The sequence below is a fragment of the Mustela lutreola genome, chromosome 15 (assembly GCF_030435805.1).
Source record: "Mustela lutreola isolate mMusLut2 chromosome 15, mMusLut2.pri, whole genome shotgun sequence".
NCBI classification, from domain to species: domain Eukaryota; kingdom Metazoa; phylum Chordata; class Mammalia; order Carnivora; family Mustelidae; genus Mustela; species Mustela lutreola.
This window is the reverse complement of record NC_081304.1, coordinates 409,918-433,674: the sequence shown is the minus strand read 5'-3', so window position 1 is coordinate 433,674 and position 23,757 is coordinate 409,918. Positions and strand designations below refer to the sequence as shown.

Sequence of the window (23,757 nt, the reverse complement as noted above, 5' to 3'; positions counted from 1 at the left end):
GATGACAGCTTTGTAATAGAGCTTGAAGGTTGGAATTGTGATGCCACCAGCTTTGGCTTTCTTTTTCATCATTCCTCTGGCTATTTGGAGTCTTTTCTGATTCCATATAAATTTTAGGATTATTTTTTCCATTTCTTTGACAAAGTTGATGGGATTTAAAAAAAAGATTTTATTTATTTATCAGAGAGAGAGAGAGCACAAGCAGGTAGAGTGGCAGGCAGAGGCAGAGAGAGAAGCAGCCTCCCCATCAAGCAAGGAGCCGGATTTGGGACTCGATCCCAGAACCCTGGGATCATGACCTGAGCCGAAGGCAGCAGTGGCTTAACGGACTGAGCCAACCAGGCATCCCAGTTGATGGGATTTTGATAGGGATTGCATTAAATGTGTAAATTGCTTTAGGTAGCATTGACATTTTCACAATATTCGTTCTTCCAACCCATGACCATAGAATGTTTTTCCATTTCTTTGTGTCTTCCTCAATTTCTTTCATGAGTACTTTATAGTTTTCTGAGTATAGACTCTTTGCATCTTTGGTTAGGTTTATTCCTAGGTATCTTATAGGTTACTTTCTTTCTGAATTTCTTTTTTTTGAAAAGATTTTTATTTGACACACACACAGAGAAATCACAAGTAGGCAGAGAGGCAGGCAGAGAGAGAGGAGGAAGCAGGCTCCCTGCTGAGCAGAGAGGCTGACGCGGGGCTCGATCCCAGGACCCTGAGATCATGATCTGAGCCGGAGGCAGAGGCTTAACCCACTGAGCCACCCAGACACCCCTTAATTTCTCTTTCTTCTGTCTTGCTGTTGGTATATAGAAATGCAACTGATTTCTGTGCATTGATTTTACATCTTGATACTTTACTGAATTCCTGTATGAGATCTGCTTTGGAGTGGAGTGTTTTGGGTTTTCCATCTAAAGTATTATATCATCAGGCAGTCGTAGTCTTTTGGTGACAATCATTGCACTATTGTTTGGTTCTCAGTATTTGTGTTGGGAAACCAGATGTTAATCCTTTCAAAGCAAACTGACTTTCCTTGCTGGCTACATTAGGGATTTCCAGTGCCTTTTGTGATCTGCAATTTCACTGTTACTTGACTATGTGTGAAATTTTAGTGTATCTAGCTTAAAATTTGGGGGGAACTTGGATCTGAGGGTTGGTGTATTTCATCAGTTCTAGAAAGTTCTCATCTATTTTCTGTTCAATCATAGCCTCTTCCTTTTCCCTTTTCTGGAACTCCAGCTAAATGTCTACTATTTTCCGTGTGTCTTACCTTGCCTGTAAGTCCCCTCTTTGTCTCCTTGTGCCACATTCTTGACATCTATGTTTTTTTTTAATTTTAAAAATATTTTTCTGAGATAGAGCAAAGCACAGAGGGAAATACAGGCTCCCCGCTCACCAGGGAGTCAAGTGTGGCGCTGGAACTCAGGACAGCAGGGTCATGACCTAAGCCAAAGGTAAGTGCTTAACCGGCTGAGCCACCCAAGTACCCCCTTCACGATTTCTCTGATCTCTTCCAGTTTGCTATCTCTTATTAAGCTGTTAAATTGGCTCAGTAGCTCTACATTTTAATTTTAATGTAAGATTAATTTTTGTTTTGAATTTATAAAATCTCCTTTGGTTCTTTTCAGAGACTGCTTAACCCTTTACAGTCCGCTGTGATAATCAGTCAAGGAAAGCCTCACCAAAATGGTGTCAGGAGGCCGGCAGGGGGCGCTCTGTGGCCAGCCCTGGGTATCACTACAGACCCAACAGGAAGAGAGGCACCTCGCAGGTGGGTACCACTTCACTAACCCAGCTCCGGGACCGAAGGTTTCCTGCTGCCCCGGCAACAGCCCCGCCAATGGAGACCGGCAGAGCCCAGCCAATGGGAGACGCGCGCAGCCCGCGGCTCCCGCTCCGTGCTTCCGGGTTGGCGCGGGAGGCCGCCGCGCGGACGTGCACCGCGGGCGCGCGGGGCTGGGCGGTCCCTGCGTCGTGCGGCGGCCGAGTCGGCGCGTCCCGCCGGTGAGCGAAGGGCGGGCGAGCGGCCAACGGCCGCGGCCACGAGGCCCGGCCCCGCGGACGAGCACCCTCGGGCGTCGCAGCTGCGGCCCAGCGCACGGAGATGCCGGGCCCCCGGGGTTCGCGCCGCGCCCGTCCGTCGTCGCTGCCGGCCGGCCCGTCTGCGGAGCTGGCGCCCCCCGGCTGCGCGCACGGCGCCCGAGAGGGAGCCCCTCCCTGCTGTGCGGGCCGCCGGGCCGCCTGTCCCGGGCGCGGGCCGCTGCTGCTCCCGGCGTCCGTCTCTGCCCGCCAGGCCGCCGGCCGCTTGGGGCTAACGGGGCCCAGCCGCGAGCTCCGCCGCGCCTTCCCCGGAGCGCTCCGTCGGGCCGCGGAGCCCGGTGCCAGCGGTCGTCACGTAGGAGGAGCGAACAAGAGAAGCCGACGCGGACGCCGGCCCCGGGCAGCCGCTCTCCCGCCCCGTCTCCGGGGTGAGTCCCAGAACCCACCGCCCCTCACCCAATCGTAGGGTGTCCTGGCGGCCCGGGCCCGCCCCTCGGCGCCTCACCCAATCGTAGGGTGTCTTGGTGGCCCGGGCCCGCCCCTCGGCGTCCCACCCAATCCCCTTGTGCTCCCGTGACCAGGCTCCGCCCCTCTCGAGCCTCACGCAGTGCGCGTGCGTCCCCGCGCCGGCCTTTCGCTGGCCGGAAGCAGCCGACGGCCGGGCCCGCGGGAACATGGAGGCGCTGCTGAAGCGGGAGCTGGGCTGCGGCTTCGTCAAGGCTACGGGTCACTCGGGGGGCGGGTGCATTAGCCAGGGCCAGAGTTACGACACGGACCAAGGACGCGTGTTTGTGAAAGTGAACTCCAGGGCGGAGGTCGGGGCCGCCGCGGGCCGGGGCGGGCGGGGCGGGCGGGCGGGGTCTGGGGTCGGAGGTCGGGGTTCGGGCTCTGCACGGCGGGGCCGCGGGGCGCTGGCGCTTGCTGCCCCCGGGCCGTTGGGCCGTGTCCGCGGCTCCTGGGGTCGCGCCCGCGGCGGAGCCTGGAAGCCCCGCGGAGGGGGCGCGCCCCGTGGGCCGCCGTCTGGGGACACCGCGCTGCGCGGGGACGGCGGGTCTGGGGCGGCCGCGGGTCTGAGCGGGCCGGGCCGGGCAGCGTCTGGTTCCCGTGCGGCGGCCGGGGCGGCCGTGCTGTTGGGGTCCTCGAGCCGCTGCCTCTGGCGTCGGGGCCGCGGGACCGCGGACCGGCGGTGCCGGCTTCTCTGCTCCGGGAGCGCGTGTCCGCCGAGAGCCCCCGCGCGCGAGGGCGCGTCTCCCTGCTCTCCGCGTCGGGGGCGACGGCGCGCCCTGGGGTCTCTGGGTCCGAGCGCCGACCGCACGCAGCGGGCTCCGGCCCCGGGGGCCCCGTCACCGCCAGGGAGGGTCGCACTGGGACGTGGGTTTGGGCCGAGGAACCGGGCGGGGGCAGCGGCTTTGGCCGCGGGAGCCCCTCAGTGCAGGAAGCTCCGTCTGTCCGTGAACCCTCGCGCAGGGCCCCGGAGTCGGCAGGGGAGCCTCGCGCTGCAGCCGCACGTCCCGCGGCGGTCCCTCGTGCGCCCCTTTGGGTGGGTCGCGCCGGCGCTGTCAGCGGGGAAGCCGGGCTGGCCCCAGGCGGCAGCGCGTTGTTTCAGACGGGGCGGCAGGGGCTCCCCCAGGACCCCGTCCCCGGGTCACACCCGCGCTGCGCTTTCTTTCTGCCCCGAGAGCGTCCTGGCCGTGGTTGCCGCGCTCTTCCCGGACGTGCGCCCGCTGTCCGCGAGAGCCGGAGCTCGCTCTGAGCCGACCCCTCCACGCCCTGCTCTGCGGGGCGAGCCTTCCTGCGGGAGTCGGTCCGTTGGTGCTTGGAGCCCCCTCGGCAGCCCTCACGGCTCGTGCTGGCCTCCCCGCGTTCTCCTGCGGGCTTCTCGGCTTTCCCGCCTCGTTGTCCCGCGTGGGCGGCATCTGGCCCCTTCCTGTGCGTTTCCACCTTCAGGGTCCTCTCTGCGCCCAGCCTGAGACCAGGAGCCACCCGTTCCCCCGGCGGAGGTGGCCTGGTGCCCTAAAGTCCACGCTCTTCTTGCTGACCTTTCTCCCCGGAGTTCCTTCTGGTCCTGTGGCAGGTGGTTCTGCACGCGCACTCTTGGGGCTTTGTGTGGACGCTGCTGGGAGTGGCGGTGCCGTGGCATAAGCATCTGCTGGCCGCGTGAGAACAGGACTTGCCTCGGTGCTCTCCCGCGGAGGGCGTGGAGATAGCTCCCACCCTGCTGACCTGCTTGAAGCAAGATTATTATCTGTCTCGTGCCTGCGCTGGGTCCTCCTCCTCCCTTAAGCTCCAGAGCCTTTTTGGAGCGCTGCGTCCCTCCCTGTCCTCTCAGGGACCCACAGACACTTCTGTGAGGGAGGCTTCACCTCTGGCTGCGTTCCCAGACCCCTGCGCCTGTCCCCCGGAAGTCACCGGTCTTCCTCTCCCCGTGCTCGGCTTTTCCCAACCAGTGCTCTGGTACGAAGCAGCCAGTGCCGTCAGCTCTCCACGGTGGTGGGATGACGATGACGTGTTTGCAGAGTGTCCAGAACGGGCTGCACCAGTGTTCGCGGCCAGCTCAGTCGCTCAGGGCCGCGAGCCTGGGAACTTGGTCCCGGGTGTTAACCCATCTTTACGGGGGAGGGGGCAGGCGGCAGGCGCGGGGAACGTGAGCAGCTTGGCCGAGGTCGGAGACCCAGTCCTGAGACTACAGAGAGGAACATTCCCGGCAGCGCTTCCTCGTAGCCCCACGAAGCTGCCCGGCTGCCAGTCAGTGCCCTGGGCCCATCCGTTCTGGGGGGCTGTACGCGGCGGTGAGAGTGAACTCTGACTGTCGGTGCACCAGCAGAGCAAAGGCAGCGGGACAAAGCAGCCAGACCGCTTGCTCTGCACGTAGAAGGACAAAGCAGACGTGATCCATCCGTGGTGATGGGGATGCGAGGGGCTGGGGAGCCAGAGGGGCCTCGGGGCGACAGCGTCCTGTGTGTGGGGGCGCAGTCCTGCAGTGTGCAGCCTTGGTGAAAACTGGAGTCACGTGCTCCCCTTGGTGCCTCTTTCTTCTCATACTTCTGTAGCATTTTGACGGGGAAAAAAAAGCTACTAAAAAGGAAGTAGTTACTTAGTCTGGGAAGTAAGGAAGATTTTTCTGAGAAGTCAGAACATATTAAGTTGAAATCGGAAGCATGATGAGGAAGGGTCTACCTTGTCAAAAGGTGGGGGTGGGCTCCGGGCAGAGGCACATAGCTGCTCTGAGCTGTGGGGGACTAGAAGACCACAGTCGAGGAGCACGGGGGTGTCTGCGCGTTTGCTGGTGTGTGCACAGGTGGGCGTGCAGGTTGTAGGAGGGAGCCCAGGGGAGCACAGAGAGCGGGCAGGGCCAGACCCTGTGGGCGTGGAGGTGTAGGGGGGAGCCCAGGGGAGCACAGAGAGCGGGCAGGCCAGACCCTGTGGGGCTCACACAGGTTGCTAGCTCAGGCGTGTTCCAGGCAGGGATTTGCCGGCCGTAACGGTCCCTGCCAGGATGAGCAGGGAGGTGAAGGGAAGGACAGTTGCTGCCGTCTGGGGGAGACTGGACATGGTGGTTACGATGGGATGGTGAGGTCAGAGGTGCCCTCGAACCTGGGGAGAGGTGACCTCAGGTGCGTAGCATGTGCAGGTGGAGGGCCAGGTGGCACAGGACTGTGGCCAGGGTACCGTCAGATGATGGCCCGCATGCGTAGTCCAGCTCTGCAGCAGATGTTGGGCGGAGTATTCGAGGCCTTCCCCTTCCCTCTAGAGAGACTCAGCGAGAGCGTAGAAGAGGGTCCAGAACAAGACCGTGCGACCCCGCTTCCTCCTGGGCCCGTTCAGTGCGCAGCTGCTCTGCTGGAAAGCCCAAGAATCTGCGTCTGGCGGGTCTGCAGTCAGGTGGCCTCTGCTTCAGATTGCGACGCTTGGTGAAACACGTCCGCGTGACCCCTTCCAGAAGTCATCTTGCTCTCCCTTCTCTCCCCCTCCATTATTTCTCGGAAAGGCCAAAAGAATGTTTGAAGGCGAGATGGCAAGTTTAACTGCCATCCTGAGAACGGACACCGTGAGAGTGCCCAAGCCCATCAAGGTCCTGGACGGCCCGGGAGGCAGCAGCCTGCTGGTGATGGAGCACGTGGACATGCGGTACCTGAGCAGGTTTGTCTGGGCAGCGCCCCCCCAACTTGGCTTTGGTTCTCTTTTTTTTTTTTTTTTTTAAATATTTTATTTATTTATTTGAGAGAGAGACAGTGAGAGAGAGCATGAGCGAGGAGAAGGTCAGAGAGCGAAGCAGACCCCCCATGGAGCTGGGAGCCTGATGCGGGACTCGATCGCGGGACTCCAGGATCATGACCTGAGCCGAAGGCAGTCGTCCAACCAACTGAGCCACCCAGGCGTCCCTCTTTTTTTTTTTTTAATACAGATTTTATTTATTTATTTGACAGAGATCACAAGCAGGCAGAGAGGCAGGCAGAGAGAGGGGGAAGCAGGCTCCCTGCGGAGCAGAGAGCGCGATGCGGGGCTCGATCCCAGGACCCTGAGATCATGACCTGAGCCGAAGGCAGAGGTTTCATGGACTAAACCCCCAGGCACCCCATGGCTCTGTTTCATTTCTGAGTCTAAGCCCCTTCATACCTGAAAGCTCGCATCGGGGTATCACTTTGAGGGACCTGTGACCCCACGCATCATGGGCTGTGGACCTAACCTGAACTCTAACCCTCGGCTGTGCACGCTGAGAGCAGATGGGAAAGGAATTTCCCAAGAGGAGACGTGGACAAGGGACCCAGCTGCCCGGGAAAGGCTGGGAAAGAGCACCAGACAACCGGGGCCCTTCATTCCCCTTTCGGTCACTGAAGCCAACTTTATGTCCCCTTGGCTTGCTTTCCGTGGCCTGAGATTGTGCATGAGGCCGTGACCCCACGATGACGTGCCCCATGCTTGACTGACGCTCTCTCTTTCACAGCCATGCTGCCAAGCTCGGAACCCAGCTCGCAGACCTACACCTAGACAACAAGAGGCGTGGAGAGACCCTCCAGAAGGAGGCCAGCACCGTGGGTACGCAGCTGTGTGGGCGTGAGGGCCCCTCGAACACACTGGCCGGCGTGGGCATGTGGGTGGGTCTGTGTTGATGCTTGAGGAGAGGAGTGTCCCCCCGAAGGCTAGGGACACAGTGGACACAGGGAACGCGAGTCTGTACTGGAATGTAGCGTGTTTGGAAGAAGAAGTATTGCCCCCGTCCTGTTACTTCCTTTACGCCTCCTGCCCCAGAGGAAAGCCTGTCAGAGCTGCAGTGGCTTTCTGTGCTGTGCCTCCTCTCCTGAGAACGGCCGCACGTGAGGCACAGCCCAGTGGCCCTCTCGTCCAGCCTTTGTAGAGCTTAGTGCTTCCAGCGTTCTCGTCTTCTGATGTTTGGTGATTTGCGTGCGCCCTGGGGTCACTGTGCCAGCGGAACAGCTGACACACCAGGGGCAGAAGGCCAAGTCTGCTGTGCCAGGTGGGTCCTGTTGGCTGCACCCTGCCCCTGCCAGGCCCACGTTGTCCAGGCCTTCGGGGTTTTTGCCTCGTTTGGGGGAGCCGCAGGGGACACCCAGGAGGCCATTTCAAATCCGTTTATTCTTCACAGATGGCCAGGGCGAGGCTGGCCACTGGGGGCCATCCTTTCCCAAAGGTCACAGGGTGAGCTGCCTTCCTCCGTTCTCAGATGCAGCGTGGCTGCTCCTCTGAGCGGCCTCTGGCGCCTCTCCCGGGCGGTGTGGGTGTCCTGCGTCACTGAGTCCAAGCAGAGCAGGCTGTTCCCGGGCCCTGAGGGTTTGTGGAGACGGGGGCCCTCACTGGTCTCTGGATGTGGACGTGAGGGGAGGGGCTCAGCAAGACAGACCTTAACGCCGCGCTGAGCTCCAAGAGCAGCCAGAGCAGGGTGGGAACCGGTCGTCTTTCTTGTCTTCTTTGCTTACAAGGGAAAGGAGCCGGGCAGGTGGTGCGACCCTTCGTGGACCAGTTTGGGTTTGACGTGGTGACGTGCTGTGGATACCTCCCCCAGGTGAGCGACACCAGCACGTGGCCTTCTGCGTTCCCATCAGGTCAGGTCACCCGCCCAGGGAAGGAACCCACCTCCCCCTTTATGAAATTTAGTAAAAGCCTTCGCTCCCTTTTTCTCTTGGCTGATTTGGAAGCGGTTGACTTGAGGTTTACCTGCCTCACACGCTAGGTAAGCTCAGATAAACAGGACCAACAAGTCAGGGTGCTGGGTCTCGAGGTGTGGAATTTGGGCCCCTGGGAATTTGGGCCCCGGGGCTCGACCCAGTGCCCAGCAGATGTTGAGTGGGGAGGGGTGGGGGCTGTGCTCCCGGGCAGTGCTGGTGGCTTCTCAGAAGAGGAAACTTTCAGGGATTCCTGGAAGGTACCGGGGCACGGGAGACACTGTTCAGGTTTTGGAGTGTGGGGAGGGGTTGTCCAGACACCTGCTCTGGGTGGCAAGTGCCCGAAGGCTGGTGTTCCGTGGTCCCACCTGCTCCGTGGAACTCTGGGGCCGTTCCGCTGGCTGTGCTCCCTCCTCGCAGGCCTGTGGCTCGCCCAGTGTGCATACAGACACCAAGGCCTGCGCGTCCCCTGCCTGGGGGAGGGACTCTTATGTAGTCAGGTGGTGCTTGCTGCCTTCAATGGTGTCCTTGAACCGGGCCTCATGCGACCCCTCATGTCCTCACTCTGGGAAGGGCAGTGCTGGCTGCCTGGGTGGGGGCCCCAGAGGGGTCCTTGTGGCCAGTGGATGGTCAGAAACAAGCTTGGGGTAGGGGCAGGCCAGCTCTGGGTGTGCTCCTGCGTGAGTGCAGGTGGACAGAATGTGCCCTAGAGCTCTTCAGAGTGGCCTGTGTTGTTCTGCATGGGAGGGTCCCCTGCTTCTGCAACAGGGTGAGGTCCCCGTCTGTCCACGAGACACTGTCTGCCTGGTCAGCCACCACGCCTTCCCCAGCCTGCCCTTAAAAGGGGGGCCCTGCGGCTTTGGGCTTCTTCCTTGGGCTCTGCCCCTCTCCTCTGTGCACGCAGGTGAACGACTGGCAGGAGGACTGGGTCGCCTTCTATGCCCGGCAGCGCATTCAGCCCCAGATGGACATGGTGGAGCAGGGCTCTGGGGACAGAGAGGCCCGGGAGCTCTGGTCTGCTCTGCAGGTGAGCTCCGCCAGGGCCCGACTGGGGAGGCCCCAAGGCACCGGGGGTCCAGGCCTGGACAGGAGATGGACTGGGCTGGCCAGTGGGGTGACTGTCAGTGTCCCTCCACCCCGTCCAAGCCGTGTGTGTCCCTGTGCATCTGTGTGCCACACTCTGCTGGGGCAGTTGGGCCACACAGGAAAGCGTCTGTGTCCCTCCCACATGTGCTGGTTACTTGGCTGAGGATGGGTTTCCTTCCTGCAGTTAAAGATCCCTGACCTGTTTCGCGACCTGGACATCGTCCCAGCCCTGCTGCATGGAGACCTCTGGGGAGGAAACGTAGCCGAGGACTCCTCAGGGCCCATCATCTTTGACCCGGCCTCTTTCTACGGCCACTCGGAGTACGAGCTGGCGATAGCCGGCATGTTTGGGGGTTTCAGCCACTCCTTCTACTCCGCCTACCACCGCGCAGTCCCCAAGGCCCCGGGCTTTGAGGCCCGCCAGCAGCTCTACCAGCTCTTCCACTACTTGAACCACTGGAATCATTTTGGGTCGGGGTACAGAGGGTCGTCGCTGAACATCATGAGGGATCTCACCCAGTGAGCGTCCCTGCTTTGGACAGGTCCCAGCCAGACGCCTGCGGCCAGCGCCTCCTGCTGCCCCCAGTCCTGTCCGGCAGGGCTGCTTCCCCGAGTCTTCACACTAACCTTTTGCTCCATGGCTGGGTAAAACCACGCTGGGGTGGGTGTGGGCCCCATCGCGTGGGCCCTGTCCCCATCGCGTGGGCCCCGTGGAAACTGTTGCCCGGAGGCTGAGCTGGAACTGGCCGGCGTGCCGGCTGCTGCTGAGCCCGTGTTCCTCGGCAGCCCCTCCCGTCTCCTCTCTGGGAGCGACTCTGATGTGGGGAAGATGCCTCCCGGTGGGTTAGACGTGGGGGTAGACATGAAACCGGCACCGCGGTCGGCTTCTTGTGGCCGGTTTCACCGAGCTCATTCCCTTCCTTTCCGGGCCCGCTCTGCGCCAGCCACAGGCCGAGCAGCCTGGAAGCTCATTCTGGGAGTGACCAAACTGCGGGTCCTGGGTAAGTTTAGGAGCCACTGCATCCCTCCTGTCAGCACCCCGTCTTGCCTGCCCTCCTAAAGCTCGTGAGCTGCTCCTTTGTGTAAAAGCGCTAACCCCACGCGGGACTGTTCTGATTCCGTCGAAGCTAAGAAACCTTTTGCATAAACATTTGAATAAACTTTCACTGATTTCAGTCATGCACAGGACTGTGTATTTCCTTCATTTGCATCGGAACTCAATGTTTATCTTCGGTGTTTGCCAAGAGACCTCTGTAATGCCTTGTGACAAACAGAACCCTTGTTTCTTAGGAGCAGTTTTTTTTCTCGACTGTTCTGTAAGAGAATAGCGCAGAGTTTCCCCCCATACGGACAGCCTGAGGACTGCTTCTCCTGTCTGACCGGGTGAGGCTCGTGGGCCGCTCGGGGAGGCCTGGTCACCAGTGGGCTGTGGAGAGAGGTTCCCAGAGGCCCCTCCTGGGAGCTGTGCCATCAGTGAGGGTGTGGCCAGGCCCCAGGCAGGAGGTGGTATCACAGCCGTGCACCCGTGTCTCCTGGCTTTGGTGGTAGTGCAGGACTTGCCAGCTTTTTAAACTCGGCTGCTTGTACGATAGCTCATTCTAAAATACCAACTTTCGGGGGCGTCTGGGTGTCTCAGTTGGTTAAGCGACTGCCTTTGGCTGTGGTCAGGGTCCTAGGATCCAATCCTGCGTCGGGCTCCCTGCTCAGCAGGGGGTTTGCTTCTCCTGCCTCTCCTCCTGTCCTGTGCATGCTCTCTAGCCCTCTCTCAAATAAATAAAAGAAATCTTAAAATTTTAAAAAAATAACAACTTTTATACCTAATTTTGCACCTATAATTTTTTATATGTGTATATATTTTTATATAAAGAGTTGTTATGGGGCACCTGGGGGGCTGAGGTGGTGAAGTATGGGCCTTTGGCTCGGGTCATGATCCCAGGGCCCTGGGATTGAGTCCCACATCAGGCTTCCTGCTCAGTGGGGAGCCTGGTTCTCCCTCTGCCCCTCCCCCTGCTTGTGTTCCCTCTCAGTCAAATAAATAAAATCTTAAAAAAGCTGTGGGCGCCTGCGTGGCTCAGTGGGTTAAGACTCTACCTTTGGCTCAGGTCATGATCTCAGGGTTCTGGGATTGAGCCCCGCATCGGGCTCTCTGCTCGAGGAGTCTGCTTCCTCCTCTCTCTCTGCCTACTTCTGATCTATGTCTGTCAAATAAATAAATAAAGTCTTAAAAAAAAAAAAAAAAGTCAAAATTGTATAAGCTGCAGACCCAGAAGCCCGGAACCTAACCCAAGCGCTGGTGGGTGGGTTCGTGAGATCCCCTCTCAGCACATGTCATCCCAGCACAGAGATTGCATTGTTCCCTGGGGGTAGGTCTGGGCTGACTGGGGGCAGAGGGGATGAGGTTCTGACTGGGGGCCGCACTTCCAAGGGCAGCTGTGGGATGGGGTCCTGGCAGCAGCCTGCCTCCTGTCCTCTCCAGGGCAGCCTGCTGGCCTCTGGACTATCAGAGAGATTTGGCTAGACACAGGATGGACTTCGGATTCAGCTCCTTGACTCCTTGGCAGCAAGACATTCGAGCCCTTCAGGGCAGCCGTGAGCACCCAAAGGGCTGCCAGAGGCAGGGGTGAGGGGTGTCTCTGGGGCCATTATACTTCTTACTGAAATGGGAATGTTGTATCCAAACACATCATGGTCTGCCCCTGCCAGAGTACCACCGTTTCCACAGAAGGAAGTCCTCAGATAACCGAACTTGACCTTCCCACCTCAAAGCTGCTGCTGCTTTTCTTTTTTAATAGTTTTTTTTTTTTTTTAAGATTTTATTTACTTGACAAAGATCACAAGTAGGCAGAGAGGCAGGCAGAGAGAGAGGAGGAAGCAAGCTCCGTGCTGAACAGAGAGCCCAATGTGGGGGCTGGATCCCAGGACTCTGGGATCATGATCTGAGCCAAAGGCAGTGGCTTTAACCCACTGAGCCACCCAGGCGCCCCCCGCCAAGCTTCTGAGCATCCTTTTGATGAGAATGGCCCTGAAACTTTGATGCCTCTGCCTGAAACAGGACGTCAGTTCTGTGCCCTCGATGTAGTCTCTGGCTGCCTGTTCTGTGTCTAGGGGCCTCCGTCGGTGGTGTCCTCCCAGTTTTTGCACTGTATGGGATCGTGAGTTCCGTTTACCATTACCGCAGTAATGGTAGGGCCCAGGACCAGCACAGGAGGCTCTTAGGTTAGCCACTCGAGCTTTGGTTCCCTCTTTCATAAAGGGGGCTGATAATGACACCCACGCGCTGTCCCAGTGCCTGCCTGTGGGTGCTGCTCCTGGCTCCCCACTTGCGGGGGACACTTCCTCGTCCTTCCAGTGGAATGTGCTTCCAAGGCATCTTGCATCAGATAGCCTGTCTGCTGCGTGGGTTTCCTCTTGGGCAGAAGAATTGCTCACACTGAAATATGTGCAGAAACAGCACAGAGATGAAGGCATCTGAGTTCTGAAGAGGTGGCAGAATTCCCCTCCCTTTCTCAGAGCAGTCATCTGCCTGAGGGGCATGTCCTCAGCACAATTCCTGGTGGAGGCCAGAGCGATGGACCAGAAGGGACACCTGGGCAGTGTCTCTGCAGCCAGGGCCTTAGGACTCCAACCCCCAACCCTGCTGCCTTCCTGGGGTCCTTTTTCTGAGCAGTTTTGCAAAAGCCCTACCCAGCTGTGGGCTGTTTTCCTTCTTGGTGTCACTGGACTCTGTGTCACGGTAAGGGTTCTGAATAGGCAGGAGAGTCCAGTGTATGCGCATGACCTCATCATTATCTCAGTCCCCCTGCCTCAGAAAGGGGACTCAGTTCATGGGGTTGCTTGGATGTCCCTGATCACATCTCCCAACTGAACTTCTAACCAGCTGGTGACCAAAACTCACACATACCTTTGAGAGGAGGCCAGTTTGCAAAGTTACAGTGCTCCCTTTGGCATGTGTCTTCACATGGAGGATTTGGCTGCTCAGACAGGAGCTGGGAGGTCTGGGAAGGGACCCCAAGTTCCTGGGGTCCCATCTTACAGCACCAGTAAGATGTTGTGCCACTGTCTGGCTGCCATCTGCCACATTCAGACCCTGCTTGGGCAAAACCATGCCCAAGGCTCAGTGAAGACCTGCATCTCCCCCATGGTGCCTGCAGGCTCATGGGTGCCTAACTCTGGCAGCTTTGGGACCTACTTTAGGCCAATATTTGTAATTCTGAAAAAGAGAACAGAGAAGACAGGGAGGAAACCCTAAAGAGCTGAAGACAACCTCAGAAGGTAGAAGGACCAAGTTTCTGTCCTGAAACAGCTCACCTGCACTGCCTTGGGGATGGCAGGAAACTTACCCCAGCCACCTCTTGGGGGAAATTGTCAGATCCTGGGGACACAGAGAGGACCCTAAAAGCCTCCAGAGAGAGAAGAGTTTCCACACAAAGAGGAGGAATCAAAAGTGGCCTCAAACTTCCCAATACCAAATGAGCAGGAAAGTAGTGGAGCAGGACCTTCTTGTTTATGAAGGAACAGGACCTCATTTCCAACCTGGAATTCTATACCCAGCCAAAATGTCAATTGAGAATAAAGACATTTGCAGAAGTGTAAGAGCTCACATCTCTCCCTCAGGAACCCTTCCTCAAGATGCAATAAGAAGGTGGGCTTCACCAGGCTGGGAGAAAAAGTGTAGGAGGAGGAAGACATGCAGGGGTAGATGCCTTTTCCACAGATGGACACAATCTCTCCCATCCCGCCTGCGGTTCTGCAATGACCTTGTGCATGTGTGTGCATGTATATTTTTAAAAAGATTTTATTTATTTATTTATTTGACAGAGAGATATAGAGCGAGAGAGAGCACAAGCAGGGGGAGTGGCAGGCAGAGGGAGAGGGGGAAGTAGGCTCCCCTCTGAGCAGGGAGCAAGGCAGGGAGCCCCTATCTCAGGACTCTGGGACCCTTACCTGAGCTGCAGGCAGAGGCTTTACCAACTGAGACCCCAGGCGCCTGCAGCATGTGTGTTTTGAGGGCAGCAGGTCTCTTACCAGGGGGTTCCATTCTTAGTAGGGTGGGCCACTTGGTATCAGAGCCCCCAGGGCACCCTCGACCTGTGATGGCCACCAAGTGCCCGGATGAACAAGCCCAGCACCGGCGACGGGTTCACTGGACAGTGTCTGGGCCAGGGGATGTGGTCAGGACCCTCAGCCGTGTCCCGACAGTGCGAGACCTAACTGGGCCTGTGACCCGTGTCCCAGGGACAGCGGACCCTACCCTGAACTGTGCCCTGCGTCCCGCTGGGGCTGGGCTGACGTCCAGCAATGGTTCGTGCAGCCTCTGGCGGGAGGTGCTGGCAGGGCGCCCCGTGGGTGGGCCCCACCGAGGGTTGTCGGGCGCCCGGCGCGGACGCAGGCGGAGGGCGCCGCCCCCACTCCAGTCCCCACGGAAAGGCCCCGCGGGCCCTCGGCCTCCGGCCGGCTCGGTCCCCCCACGGCGCGAGCGGGCGGGGAGCGCGGGGACCGGACGCCGCGGAGGACCGCGCGGAACCCGCAGGCCGCGCAGCCCCGGAGCCGCCCCCTTGGACAGCGGCTCTGCAGCGGCGGCTCCGCCCCGGGCCGCGTCTGCGCCCTCCGGCCCCGCCCCGCGCCCTGCCCGCCGCCGCGATGGAGCAGCTGCTGCGCGCCGAGCTGCGCACCGCGACCCTGCGGGCCTTCGGGAGCCCCGGCGCCGGCTGCATCAGCGAGGGGCGCGCCTACGACACGGACTCGGGCCCGGTGTTCGTCAAGGTCAACCGCCGGACGCAGGTGCGGCCGCGACACCCCAGCGGCCTGAGCCGGAGGCTGGAGAGGGGAGGGTGGGCGCGGGGCGCGGGGCGCGGGCGGTCCTGCCGGGAGCGGGCACCTGCGGGGCCGCGGGGCTCCAGCATTTTCTAAGGACACGGGGCTTTGTCAGCGGGTTCATAACCCGCGTTCGCTGTTATTTCTCTGCCCACCGAGCGTGGGGGGCGCGAGGCTCGGCGTCCTGGAGCCCCGGGCTGCGTCTGCTTCTCCCCCGGCCGGCCTCAGGCTCCGCCCTCCACAGCGCGTGGGTCCGTCTCACCAGGCAGGAGGAGCACCTGGAGACCAGGCTCGGTGAGGGAGCGCGAGGGCCCGACCCAGTCCCCCCGAGTCCGGGCCTGTGCTCGTGTTTGAAGCTGGGTAGTTCCTGCTTAGCGTTTGCTGTTAAGTAAACTTTCCCGAACGGAGGTTAGCCTGGGCAAGCGCACCCCGGGTGCCGAGGGTGACTCCGCGAGGTTCCCCCGTGGCCCATGAGCCAGGGCCTGTGCAGGAGTTGGGGGTGCTGGCTACGGGCTGAAGGACTTGCAGAGAGGCTCCTCCCTGTCCCCCTGCAGCACTGCCCACCTGCGGTGGATGACGGTTGGGTCTGGTCCAGGGAACCGTCAGGGAACTTCCTTTCAGAACCAAAAGCCCTCCAAATAAGCCCCACCTCCTGGGAAGCACTTTGGGTTCAGGGTCCAGGCAGGCTGCAGAATCCTCCTCACTGAGTGCTCCCCCAGGCCAGGATCCCACCATCTGCCCTTGAAAGCCTAGGTGCCGGCACACAGTAGGTGAGCAGACGGCAGGGGAGGCCCTCGGGACACAGGCTGTCTGGAGCCCAGGTGTTCTCTGCTCCTGTATGTTTGGGGGTTCGCTAGCCCTGGGAGCGCCGCTGGGATTGCTGGGGACTGCGGAATGTTCCCTGACACCAGCCACCCCTTCCTTCAGAATCCTAGGTGTGGGCTGGCGGTGTGGAGGACGCCTCGCCTCAGTTTCCCCTTGAGTACTCCGAAGTAAAGGGTGTGATTCTCTGCCCGTGTGGACGTAGTACTTTGGCCTCATGAGAAATAATTCTTTAGCCAGATGTGTTCACATTAATAACCACACTTCTAACCAACTAATAGTGTATGTGGGGTGAGAGTTCGCCTGGTCTAAAATCGGGGTATTTGTGGGAAATGTTTCAGAAATGGGACGGCTCCTGCGTCCCAGCAGAGGCTGTTCCTTCTGTCTTGTTCCTGGGGGGGTGTGAGGCTCCTTCCCACCCCCAGGCCCTGCTGCCTGCTTATCTCTGGGGACAGGCCCTGGACCCGAGCCAGGCCCTGCTGGCCTTCTGCCCTGCCTTCCCTTGCCCCCAGTGTGTATCCCAAGCACTCAGAGATGCGGCCTGGCCTCAGGCCCCCCTGTGGTGCTCCTGCCCTGCTGGGATTGCCTGAGGCTGTGAGGTGGGCAGGAAGGGGACCAGGTCCAGCTTCAGAGTCTCCACTAATCCACACTCTGAGGCACCCCACTGTACTCCCTGGCACACCCGGCCCTCCCACAGCCCCCCCATGGCACCGCCCAGAACCTCCACAGCACCCCAGCTTACCCCCAGGACTCCCACAGCCCCCTGAGGTACCTCACGATCTCCATTGCACCCCATGGTACCTGTGGCCCCGGCAGCATCCTGCAGGACCCCACTGTACCCCCAAGCACACTCGACACTCCCATGGGCTCCCCGCACCCCACCATACCTCCAGCACCTCCAGCACCTCCTCTGCCCTGGGCTTCCCTCCTCTCAAGAGGAAGCACTCGGGGGCGGGGGCGTCAGCGTCCTGCCCACGCCTGGCCCCAGGCACAGCCTCATCCTGCAGCCCCTTCCTATAGGAAGTGGCCCACTTTGCACTCCACTCTCGGAGAAGCTGATATCTTGCTCTAGGTGCAGGTCCCAGGTGCTTGGGATCCCGCGCAGCGGCTCCTGTCCAGGGCGGCAGAGGCCCCTGCTGGACTCACGGTGCCTCTTTCCGACGCAGGCCCGGCAGATGTTTGAGGGGGAGATGGCAAGCCTGGAAGCCCTCCAGAGCACAGGCCTGGTGCGGGTGCCTCGGCCCATCAAGGTGATTGACCTGCCTGGAGGTGGGGCTGCCTTCGTGATGGAGCATCTGAAGATGAGGGGCTTGAGCAGGTGCGGGAGTGTGGGGGGAGGGAGGAGGAGGAGAGGGAAGGGGGCAGAGCGGAGTGTTTCAGGCCCCACTGGTGCGGGATTCCCTGCGTGAAGCCGTGGCCTCGCCTCTTTCCTCAGTCAGGCGGCCAGACTGGGGGAGCAGCTGGCCGACCTGCACCTCCACAACCAGAAGCTCAGGGAGAAGTCGGAGGAGGAGGAGAGCACAGTGGGTACGTTGGTGCGCTTCTGAGCGCCCTTGCCCCCATCCTGGTGTGCCCCGGGGGGTCGCGCGCTGAGTTTTCCCGGAGCTGAGCGGCACCCCGTCGCCCGCGGTGCTGCTGCGCAGGAGAGAAGGCTGGGGGCGCCCGCAGGTGGGTCGTCGGACTAGCTCTGGACGCGTTCCTGGCCAGCACTTTGGGCCGGGGTGCGGGCAGGGGCGGGTCGGGGACGGCGCCCATCCGGGCGTCTGCTGGGCTCTGGCATCGAAGAGAAGGACAGCGGCTCTTTCTGCCCACAGGCCGCAGGGCTGAGGGAGCCGAGCCCCGGCACGTGACCAAGTTTGGCTTCCACAGGGTGACGTGCTGCGGCTTCATCCCGCAGGTGAGTGCCGGCGTCCTCTGCGCACCAGGAAGGCGCGGACCGAGCTCCGAGCTCCGAGCGCGAGCCTAGATCCTGCGATGGGAAGGCGGAGGCCAAATTGGCGGGGCGGGGCTCGGAGGAGGGGGCGGGCTGCGGGGGCGGGGCTCGGAGGAGGGGGCGGGCTGTGGGGTGGGGCTCGAAGGAGGGGGGCTGTGGGGCGGGGCTCAGAAGAGGGGGCGGGCTGCGGGGGCGGGGCTCGGAGGAGGGGGCGGGCTGTGGGGCGGGGGCAGAGCATCCAAGCAGAGGGCGCCTCAGTGCAGAGACCTCACCGCAGGAGGTTGTGTGCTGAATGTGGGGACTGAAGTGGGCCGAGGTGAGGGAGCGCTCCCGTCAGGGATCAGGTCCTGGTTCCCTACTCCGGGCCGTTGTAGTTCTCCTGACGCAAACTCTCTTATTTCCAAGTGGATGGAGACATCTGGGCAGCTCAGTGTTAACCATCGGACTCTTGATCTCAGCTCAGTTCTTGATCTCAGGGTCACGAGTTCAAGCCCTGTATTGGGTTCCACACTGGGCATGCAGCCTACTTGAAAAACCAAACCAAACCAAACCAAAAACCGAGAGAAACACGTACAATTCTGTGGTTTTTAGTATATCCCCGAGTTGTGCAGCCATCGCCACTGTCTGATTACTGCACATCTTCCTCACCCCCAGCAGAAAGCATTTACCAGTTAGTAGTCACTCCCCAGTCCCTGCCTCCAGCCCTGGTAACACATCACCTCTTCCTGTCTCTACGGATTTGCCCATTCTAGGCATTTTGTGTACAAGAAAGCCTGTACTAGTTACCCTTTGGTCCCTCCCTGTCTCCTGTGTGGGCAGAGGGCAAGTCTCCAAGGTGAGTGGTACTTGGGGTAACATCCTTATGAAGCCTGAGCCAGACTTAGGGCTCCCAGCCACTGGGCGGCCCTTGCATCTGGGGTCCTGTGGCCCACGGTTGGGTCTCGCATCCGGGGTCCCTCAGGATCTGTCCACACAGTGCTTTCCCAGATTTGTTAGGACTTCGTAAGCCTCTGCTGAAGCCAGCTCCCCCGGGTTACACATCTGCCTGGAGCTGGGGGCCAGAGGGGCCGGATGGAGCTTGGTGTCCTGCTTCAGATGTTAAGAGCTGTGGGCTCCCCAAAGCCCCACTTGACCTTGCACAGTGACTTTTCAAGAACCAAGGAATGAAATCACATACAAAATCCCAATCTGTGAAGTCGGTGAAAATGGGGCTGGTCCATTAGGGACCCAGACTGCCCCCGTGTGCCCCTTTAGACTCCAGAACCAATGAACCTATTTAGCTCAGCTTCAGCTGGCCAGAAAGCGGTGAGGGACCTGGGTGGACACTTAGTCCACCTTAAGGTAGGACAGATGGTCCTGCCTGGAGTGCCTGGACCAGCCCAGAAGTTCCAGGAGGGTCCTGCTTTTTGGGAGGGATGCGTGGGCCTTCGGGGTTTGCAGCCATTGGTGGGTCAACCCTGAGCGGTGGCAGCGGGCTACTCAGACAGCTGTGTGCTAAGCCCCCTTGGGACCACTGGCATTTCGTGCACAGCCACTCCCTGGGCACATCTCTAAGTGCTTTATCCAACACCAGTCCCCCAGTTGCCATAGCAACCTTAGGAGGTAGGTGTTGTTATTGGACTTTTTATAGATGAGAAAACAGAAGCACTGAGAAGCCAAGAGGAATAGGGAGGCCATGCGGCTAGCGAGTGGGGGGCCAGGATTTGACCCACAGCCCGGCTTCAGAGTGTGGGCCCGACCCCCTCACTGCCTTGCCCCTCTGTCAAGGTGAAGGCTGGCTCCCACCAGCGGTGCCCTCAGGTGGCCCTGCCTTTGGCAACTCAGGCCCAAGTCCTGCCCTTTCTGGGTGAGGGGATCACAATCCCTCTGTCCAGGAGGAGGGACCAGGCTGGCCAGTGCTGGTGTCCTGCTCCTGATACTCAGTTTGTGTCTTTTATACCCTGGCCATCCAGAAGGGAGATGGAGCCTTGGACAGACAGATGGGGAGGGAGGAGCTGCCGTCCCATATGCCTCAGGCTGTTTGGGGAAAGGACCTCCCCGCCTGCTTTCAATTTTTTTTTTTCCAAAGATTTTACTTATTTATTTGACAGAGAGAGAGGGAGGTCACAAGCAGACAGAGAGGCAGGCAGAGAGAGGAGGAAGCAGGCTCCCCACTGAGCAGAGAGCCCGATGCGGGGCTCGATCCCAGGACCCTGAGATCATGACCCGAGCTGAAGGCAGAGGCTTTAACCCACTGAGCCACCCAGGTGCCCCTGACTTTCCTTATATTTAGGTTCTTTTCATCCCTGAAATCTCCTGTCTGACACTAGGACGGCCGTTCCGGCTCTCTTTTGACCAGAGCTAGTATGGCGTAGCTTTTCTATCCCTTTAACCTATTTCTGGCATTCTCTGTAAAGGGCACGTCTCGTACAGGGCTTGGAATTAGTCTTTTGACTGGGGTACTTAGACCCCTTGCATGTAATCCTTTTACTGATATGGTTAGGGCGAATCTGTCTTGGTCTTTGTTTTCTACCTGTCCTATCTGTTCTTTGTTTCCCTTTTCCCTCTTTCTCCGCACTCTTTTGGGCTGAGTAGCTGTAATGACCCCATCTATCTCCTCTGTCGGCAAGCTCTTGTGTTTGCTGTGTCTTTTCATGGTTTTGCCTGGGTGTGGGCCGTCGCCTTGCAGAGCTGCAGCACAGCCCCATCTCATCGTCCAGGTGAACGAGTGGCAGGAGGACTGGCCAACCTTCTTTGCTCGGCACCGTCTCCAGGCACAGTTGGACCTCATCGAAAAGGACTATGCTGACCGAGAGGCACGAGAGCTCTGGTCACAGCTGCAGGTGGGTACAGATGTTTACTCTTGGGGACAGGGGCTGTCCTTTTCTGAGCCCATTGCATTTGTGTGGGGTCCTCTGGTGGAGTGGAGCCCGGGAGCAGAGCTGGTCAAGTGTGGACACATCAGTACCTGACTATTGGCCTGATGGGGAACCTGGGAAGGGGATGGTACCTGAGGACATACTTGGCCCTTGAGTGCAAGTCTCATGGGCTCAGTCACCAAGCACCTAGCCTCAGGCTTTGCTCATGTGACACGCAGGAGCATGGCTCATAAGCGATGGTGTTTACTGTTGCTTTCTTATCCACTCTTACCCTGTTCTTTCTCAAAGCAGGGATGTCTCACCTCTTAGAGATGTGGGCAACAGATGCCCTGGAGTGACTAGTTTGAGAATGTAACTCTCCAAATGTGAAGAACAGAATTTTCGTGTCAATCCAGGGTGAACATGCAGCGGGACATTTTATTTGACTCACTAATGAAGTGGCCCGTAGTACTGGGAGGAGTCGGCCCGGGTGTGCTGAGAAGAGAAGGGGCAGTAGAGAAAGGTTGCTGAGGTGCCTGAAAACCCCTCCACTCAGGTTATTCGGCTGGTAACCTGCTGGGCCACATCCCCTGAGGTCTCTACTGAGTGGACATCATTAGGGCTGTGGAGCGCTCAGACCTCCATTTGTAAGAGTAAGATAAGGCATTCTGCTGGACTCAGGGATCCTTGTTCCTGGGCTTCCCAGACCAGGCTGTGGTTGGACCCTGAAGAAACATGAGGTCATCTTTGCCTTATTTCCAAGTATTGGATGAGGCAGCCGTGGCTCATAGTCCCATGGCAATCTTTATTTTTCTTAGGTGAAGATCCCAGATCTGTTTCGCGGTCTAGAGATCGTCCCCGCCCTTCTCCATGGAGATCTCTGGTCTGGAAACGTGGCTGAGGACGACGCCGGGCCCATTGTTTATGACCCAGCTTCCTTCTATGGACATTCGGAGTTTGAACTGGCAATTGCTTTGATGTTTGGGGGGTTTCCCAGGTCCTTCTTCACGGCCTACCACCGGAAGATCCCCAAGGCTCCGGGGTTCGACAAGCGGCTGCTGCTGTACCAGCTCTTTAACTACCTGAACCACTGGAACCACTTTGGGCAGGGGTACAGGAGCCCGTCCCTGGGCACCATGCGGAAGCTTGTGCAGTAGTCCCCAGCCTGTACTCCTGCCGCCTTGCTTCGCAGATGAGGGACGGGGCAGCACCAGAGATGGCTTCGGGGACCAATAAAGTCAGGGGTTCAGGGACCACGGTGTGAGTTGTCTTGCAGTTGGGCTAATGGACAGGGGGCCCAGGGCACCTGACAGGTTCCCAACAGGCTCATTACATTCGGTGATCTGGGGGAATTCGGATATTTTCATGGTAACTGTTGCAGAAATCACACAGGCCTGGGATTTGTGTAGGAGGAAGTTGGGGTCACACGTCCCTGTGGACTCGGGCTTAGACAGAATTGGGGACCAGGAGATGGGTCTCACCTCTGGAGCCACCTCTCTGGGGCTGAATGGATCTGTGAGTCCACCCTCGCCGAGTGGAGGCCCTCAGTATCCGGGCTGCGGCGACCGGTGGTGTGCTTAGCTAGCACCCCGTTCTTCATCTGCTGTGTTGGCGGCTGGACGGCAAGAGAACCTCGGGCAGTGGGGTGGGCCCTCTGGGGTGTCAGGGGTGTCCCCTGTGCTCAGGTGGCCGGGTTGGCCGGTTGGTTGGGGACATCGGGGCTGACATCCTTGAAGGGGGGCTGGGGCAGGTGGCATTGGGGCGGGGTCTATGGGGTACTGGCCCTCCTCGCTGCGTCCTGAAGACGTGGCCACGCCTTTATTACTTCTTGCAAAATTTCCAATTTCGCGGGGTAGCGGTGCCCAAACCTCTCTTCTGGGGGTGTGACTGCCCAGCGGGCCTCCCGTCAGGTGTGTCGGGGTAGGGACGGGGTGTGGGGGGCGGGGCTCAGGGCCTGGGTCTCTCCCGGCGAGGCCGCTCGCGTGTGCGGGGAGGCGGGGGTAGCCCGGCGCGGGTGTGGGTCTCCCGCGACTCTGGCTGCGACTCCGCTCCCAGCGCGGGCCACTTCCCCCCTCAGCCCACCGACCCGGGGCTCAGACCCGTCCCCCACGACAGGCTCAGACCCCTCCCCGACTGAGACCCACCCACAGGCCCCCGCCCAGAGCTCAGACCCCACCCCCAGGCTCAGACACCCCCGCAGCCCCCCCAACAGACTCCGTCCCTCCCCCCTCCCCCGCCCTCAGACTCTGTCCCCGCCCCACCTCACCCGCGAGCTCAGACCCCCGCCCCGCCCCTCGCGGGCTCAGTTCCACACCCCTCCTGGGCTCCACCCACGAGCTCAGAGCCCCACCCCGCCGGCTGGTGGGCCTGATCGTCTCCCTTGACGCGGGCCCCGCCCCCCGGGGCTCGGCCCCGCCTCCCGGGGCTCGGCCCCGCCTCTGCGCTCGCTCTTTTGGCGGCCGGCGCGCTCCGTAGCGGGTCCGAGGCGCGAGGTCGGAGGTCGTGGGGCGGGGCCAGCGTCGGTAGCCGCCGCCTGTGCTTCAGCCGTCGTCCCTCAGCCGGCAGCCGCCCGCCTTTCCCACCCGGTGCTTGCGCGTAGCTGGGCTTCGAGCCCACGGGCGCAGGCCGGGACGCCAAGGATGGCCCTGGGCGAGGAGCCGGCCGCGAGCGCGCCGGAGGACGGGGCGGAGGAGGAGGCGCTGGCCCACGGCGGCGCCCTGGAGGCGTTCGGCGAGAGCGCGGAGACCCGTGCGCTGCTCGGCCGCCTGCGGGCGGTGCTCGGCGACCGGGCGGCCCAGGAGGGCGCCCTGGAGCGGTTCCGAGGTGCGCGCGGGGCCCCGGCGCGGTGGCCGGTGTGCGCGCTGTCGGGCTGCAGCTCGCTCCTGGCGCGCACCTGTGGGAGCCGTGGGGCGGCGGGGCGGCGGGGCCGGCGGGGGCGGCGGGGGCGGCGGGGCGGCGGGGGCGGCGGGGGCGGCGGGGCGGCGGGGCCGGCGGGGGCGGCGGGGGCGGCGGGGCGGCGGGGGCGGCGGGGGCGGCGGGGCGGCGCGGGCGGCGGGGCGGCGGGCGCTCCCTCTCCGCCGGCCGCTGAGGAGCGGTGCGGAGG

The 23,757-nt window shown here is 60.5% G+C and overlaps 3 protein-coding genes across 5 annotated transcripts in view; all 3 read left to right on the top strand.

Annotated features, from left to right (window-relative positions):
* The window catches only part of FN3KRP (fructosamine 3 kinase related protein), a 74,329-nt gene extending 63,898 nt beyond the window's left edge, over positions 1 to 10,431 (top strand). Inside the window, exons 2-7 of one of the 2 annotated variants that reach the window (XM_059147551.1) lie at positions 2,421 to 2,468; positions 6,029 to 6,180; positions 6,986 to 7,077; positions 7,980 to 8,062; positions 9,067 to 9,189; positions 9,433 to 10,431. In XM_059147551.1, the coding sequence (XP_059003534.1) occupies positions 6,038 to 6,180; positions 6,986 to 7,077; positions 7,980 to 8,062; positions 9,067 to 9,189; positions 9,433 to 9,771 (780 nt within the window). In that variant the 5' untranslated portion in view covers positions 2,421 to 2,468; positions 6,029 to 6,037 and the 3' untranslated portion in view covers positions 9,772 to 10,431. Of the gene's footprint in view, positions 1 to 2,420; positions 2,469 to 2,660; positions 2,856 to 6,028; positions 6,181 to 6,985; positions 7,078 to 7,979; positions 8,063 to 9,066; positions 9,190 to 9,432 lie in introns of those variants that run through there. The other variant, XM_059147550.1, reaches the window with a different exon arrangement.
* Positions 10,432 to 14,845: 4,414 nt separating this feature from the next.
* FN3K (fructosamine 3 kinase) lies at positions 14,846 to 21,907 on the top strand. Its single transcript, XM_059149235.1, has 6 exons — positions 14,846 to 15,029; positions 17,051 to 17,202; positions 17,320 to 17,411; positions 17,699 to 17,781; positions 20,517 to 20,639; positions 21,473 to 21,907. Exons 1-6 carry the CDS (start codon positions 14,889 to 14,891, stop codon positions 21,809 to 21,811), a joined length of 930 nt encoding a protein of 309 aa, XP_059005218.1. The 5' UTR covers positions 14,846 to 14,888; the 3' UTR covers positions 21,812 to 21,907.
* Positions 21,908 to 23,156: 1,249 nt separating this feature from the next.
* The window catches only part of TBCD (tubulin folding cofactor D), a 156,129-nt gene continuing 155,528 nt past the window's right edge, over positions 23,157 to 23,757 (top strand). For both annotated transcript variants that reach the window (XM_059150186.1, XM_059150185.1), the window contains exon 1: positions 23,157 to 23,477. In XM_059150186.1, the coding sequence (XP_059006169.1) occupies positions 23,294 to 23,477 (184 nt within the window). In that variant the 5' untranslated portion in view covers positions 23,157 to 23,293. The remainder of the gene's footprint in view (positions 23,478 to 23,757) is intronic.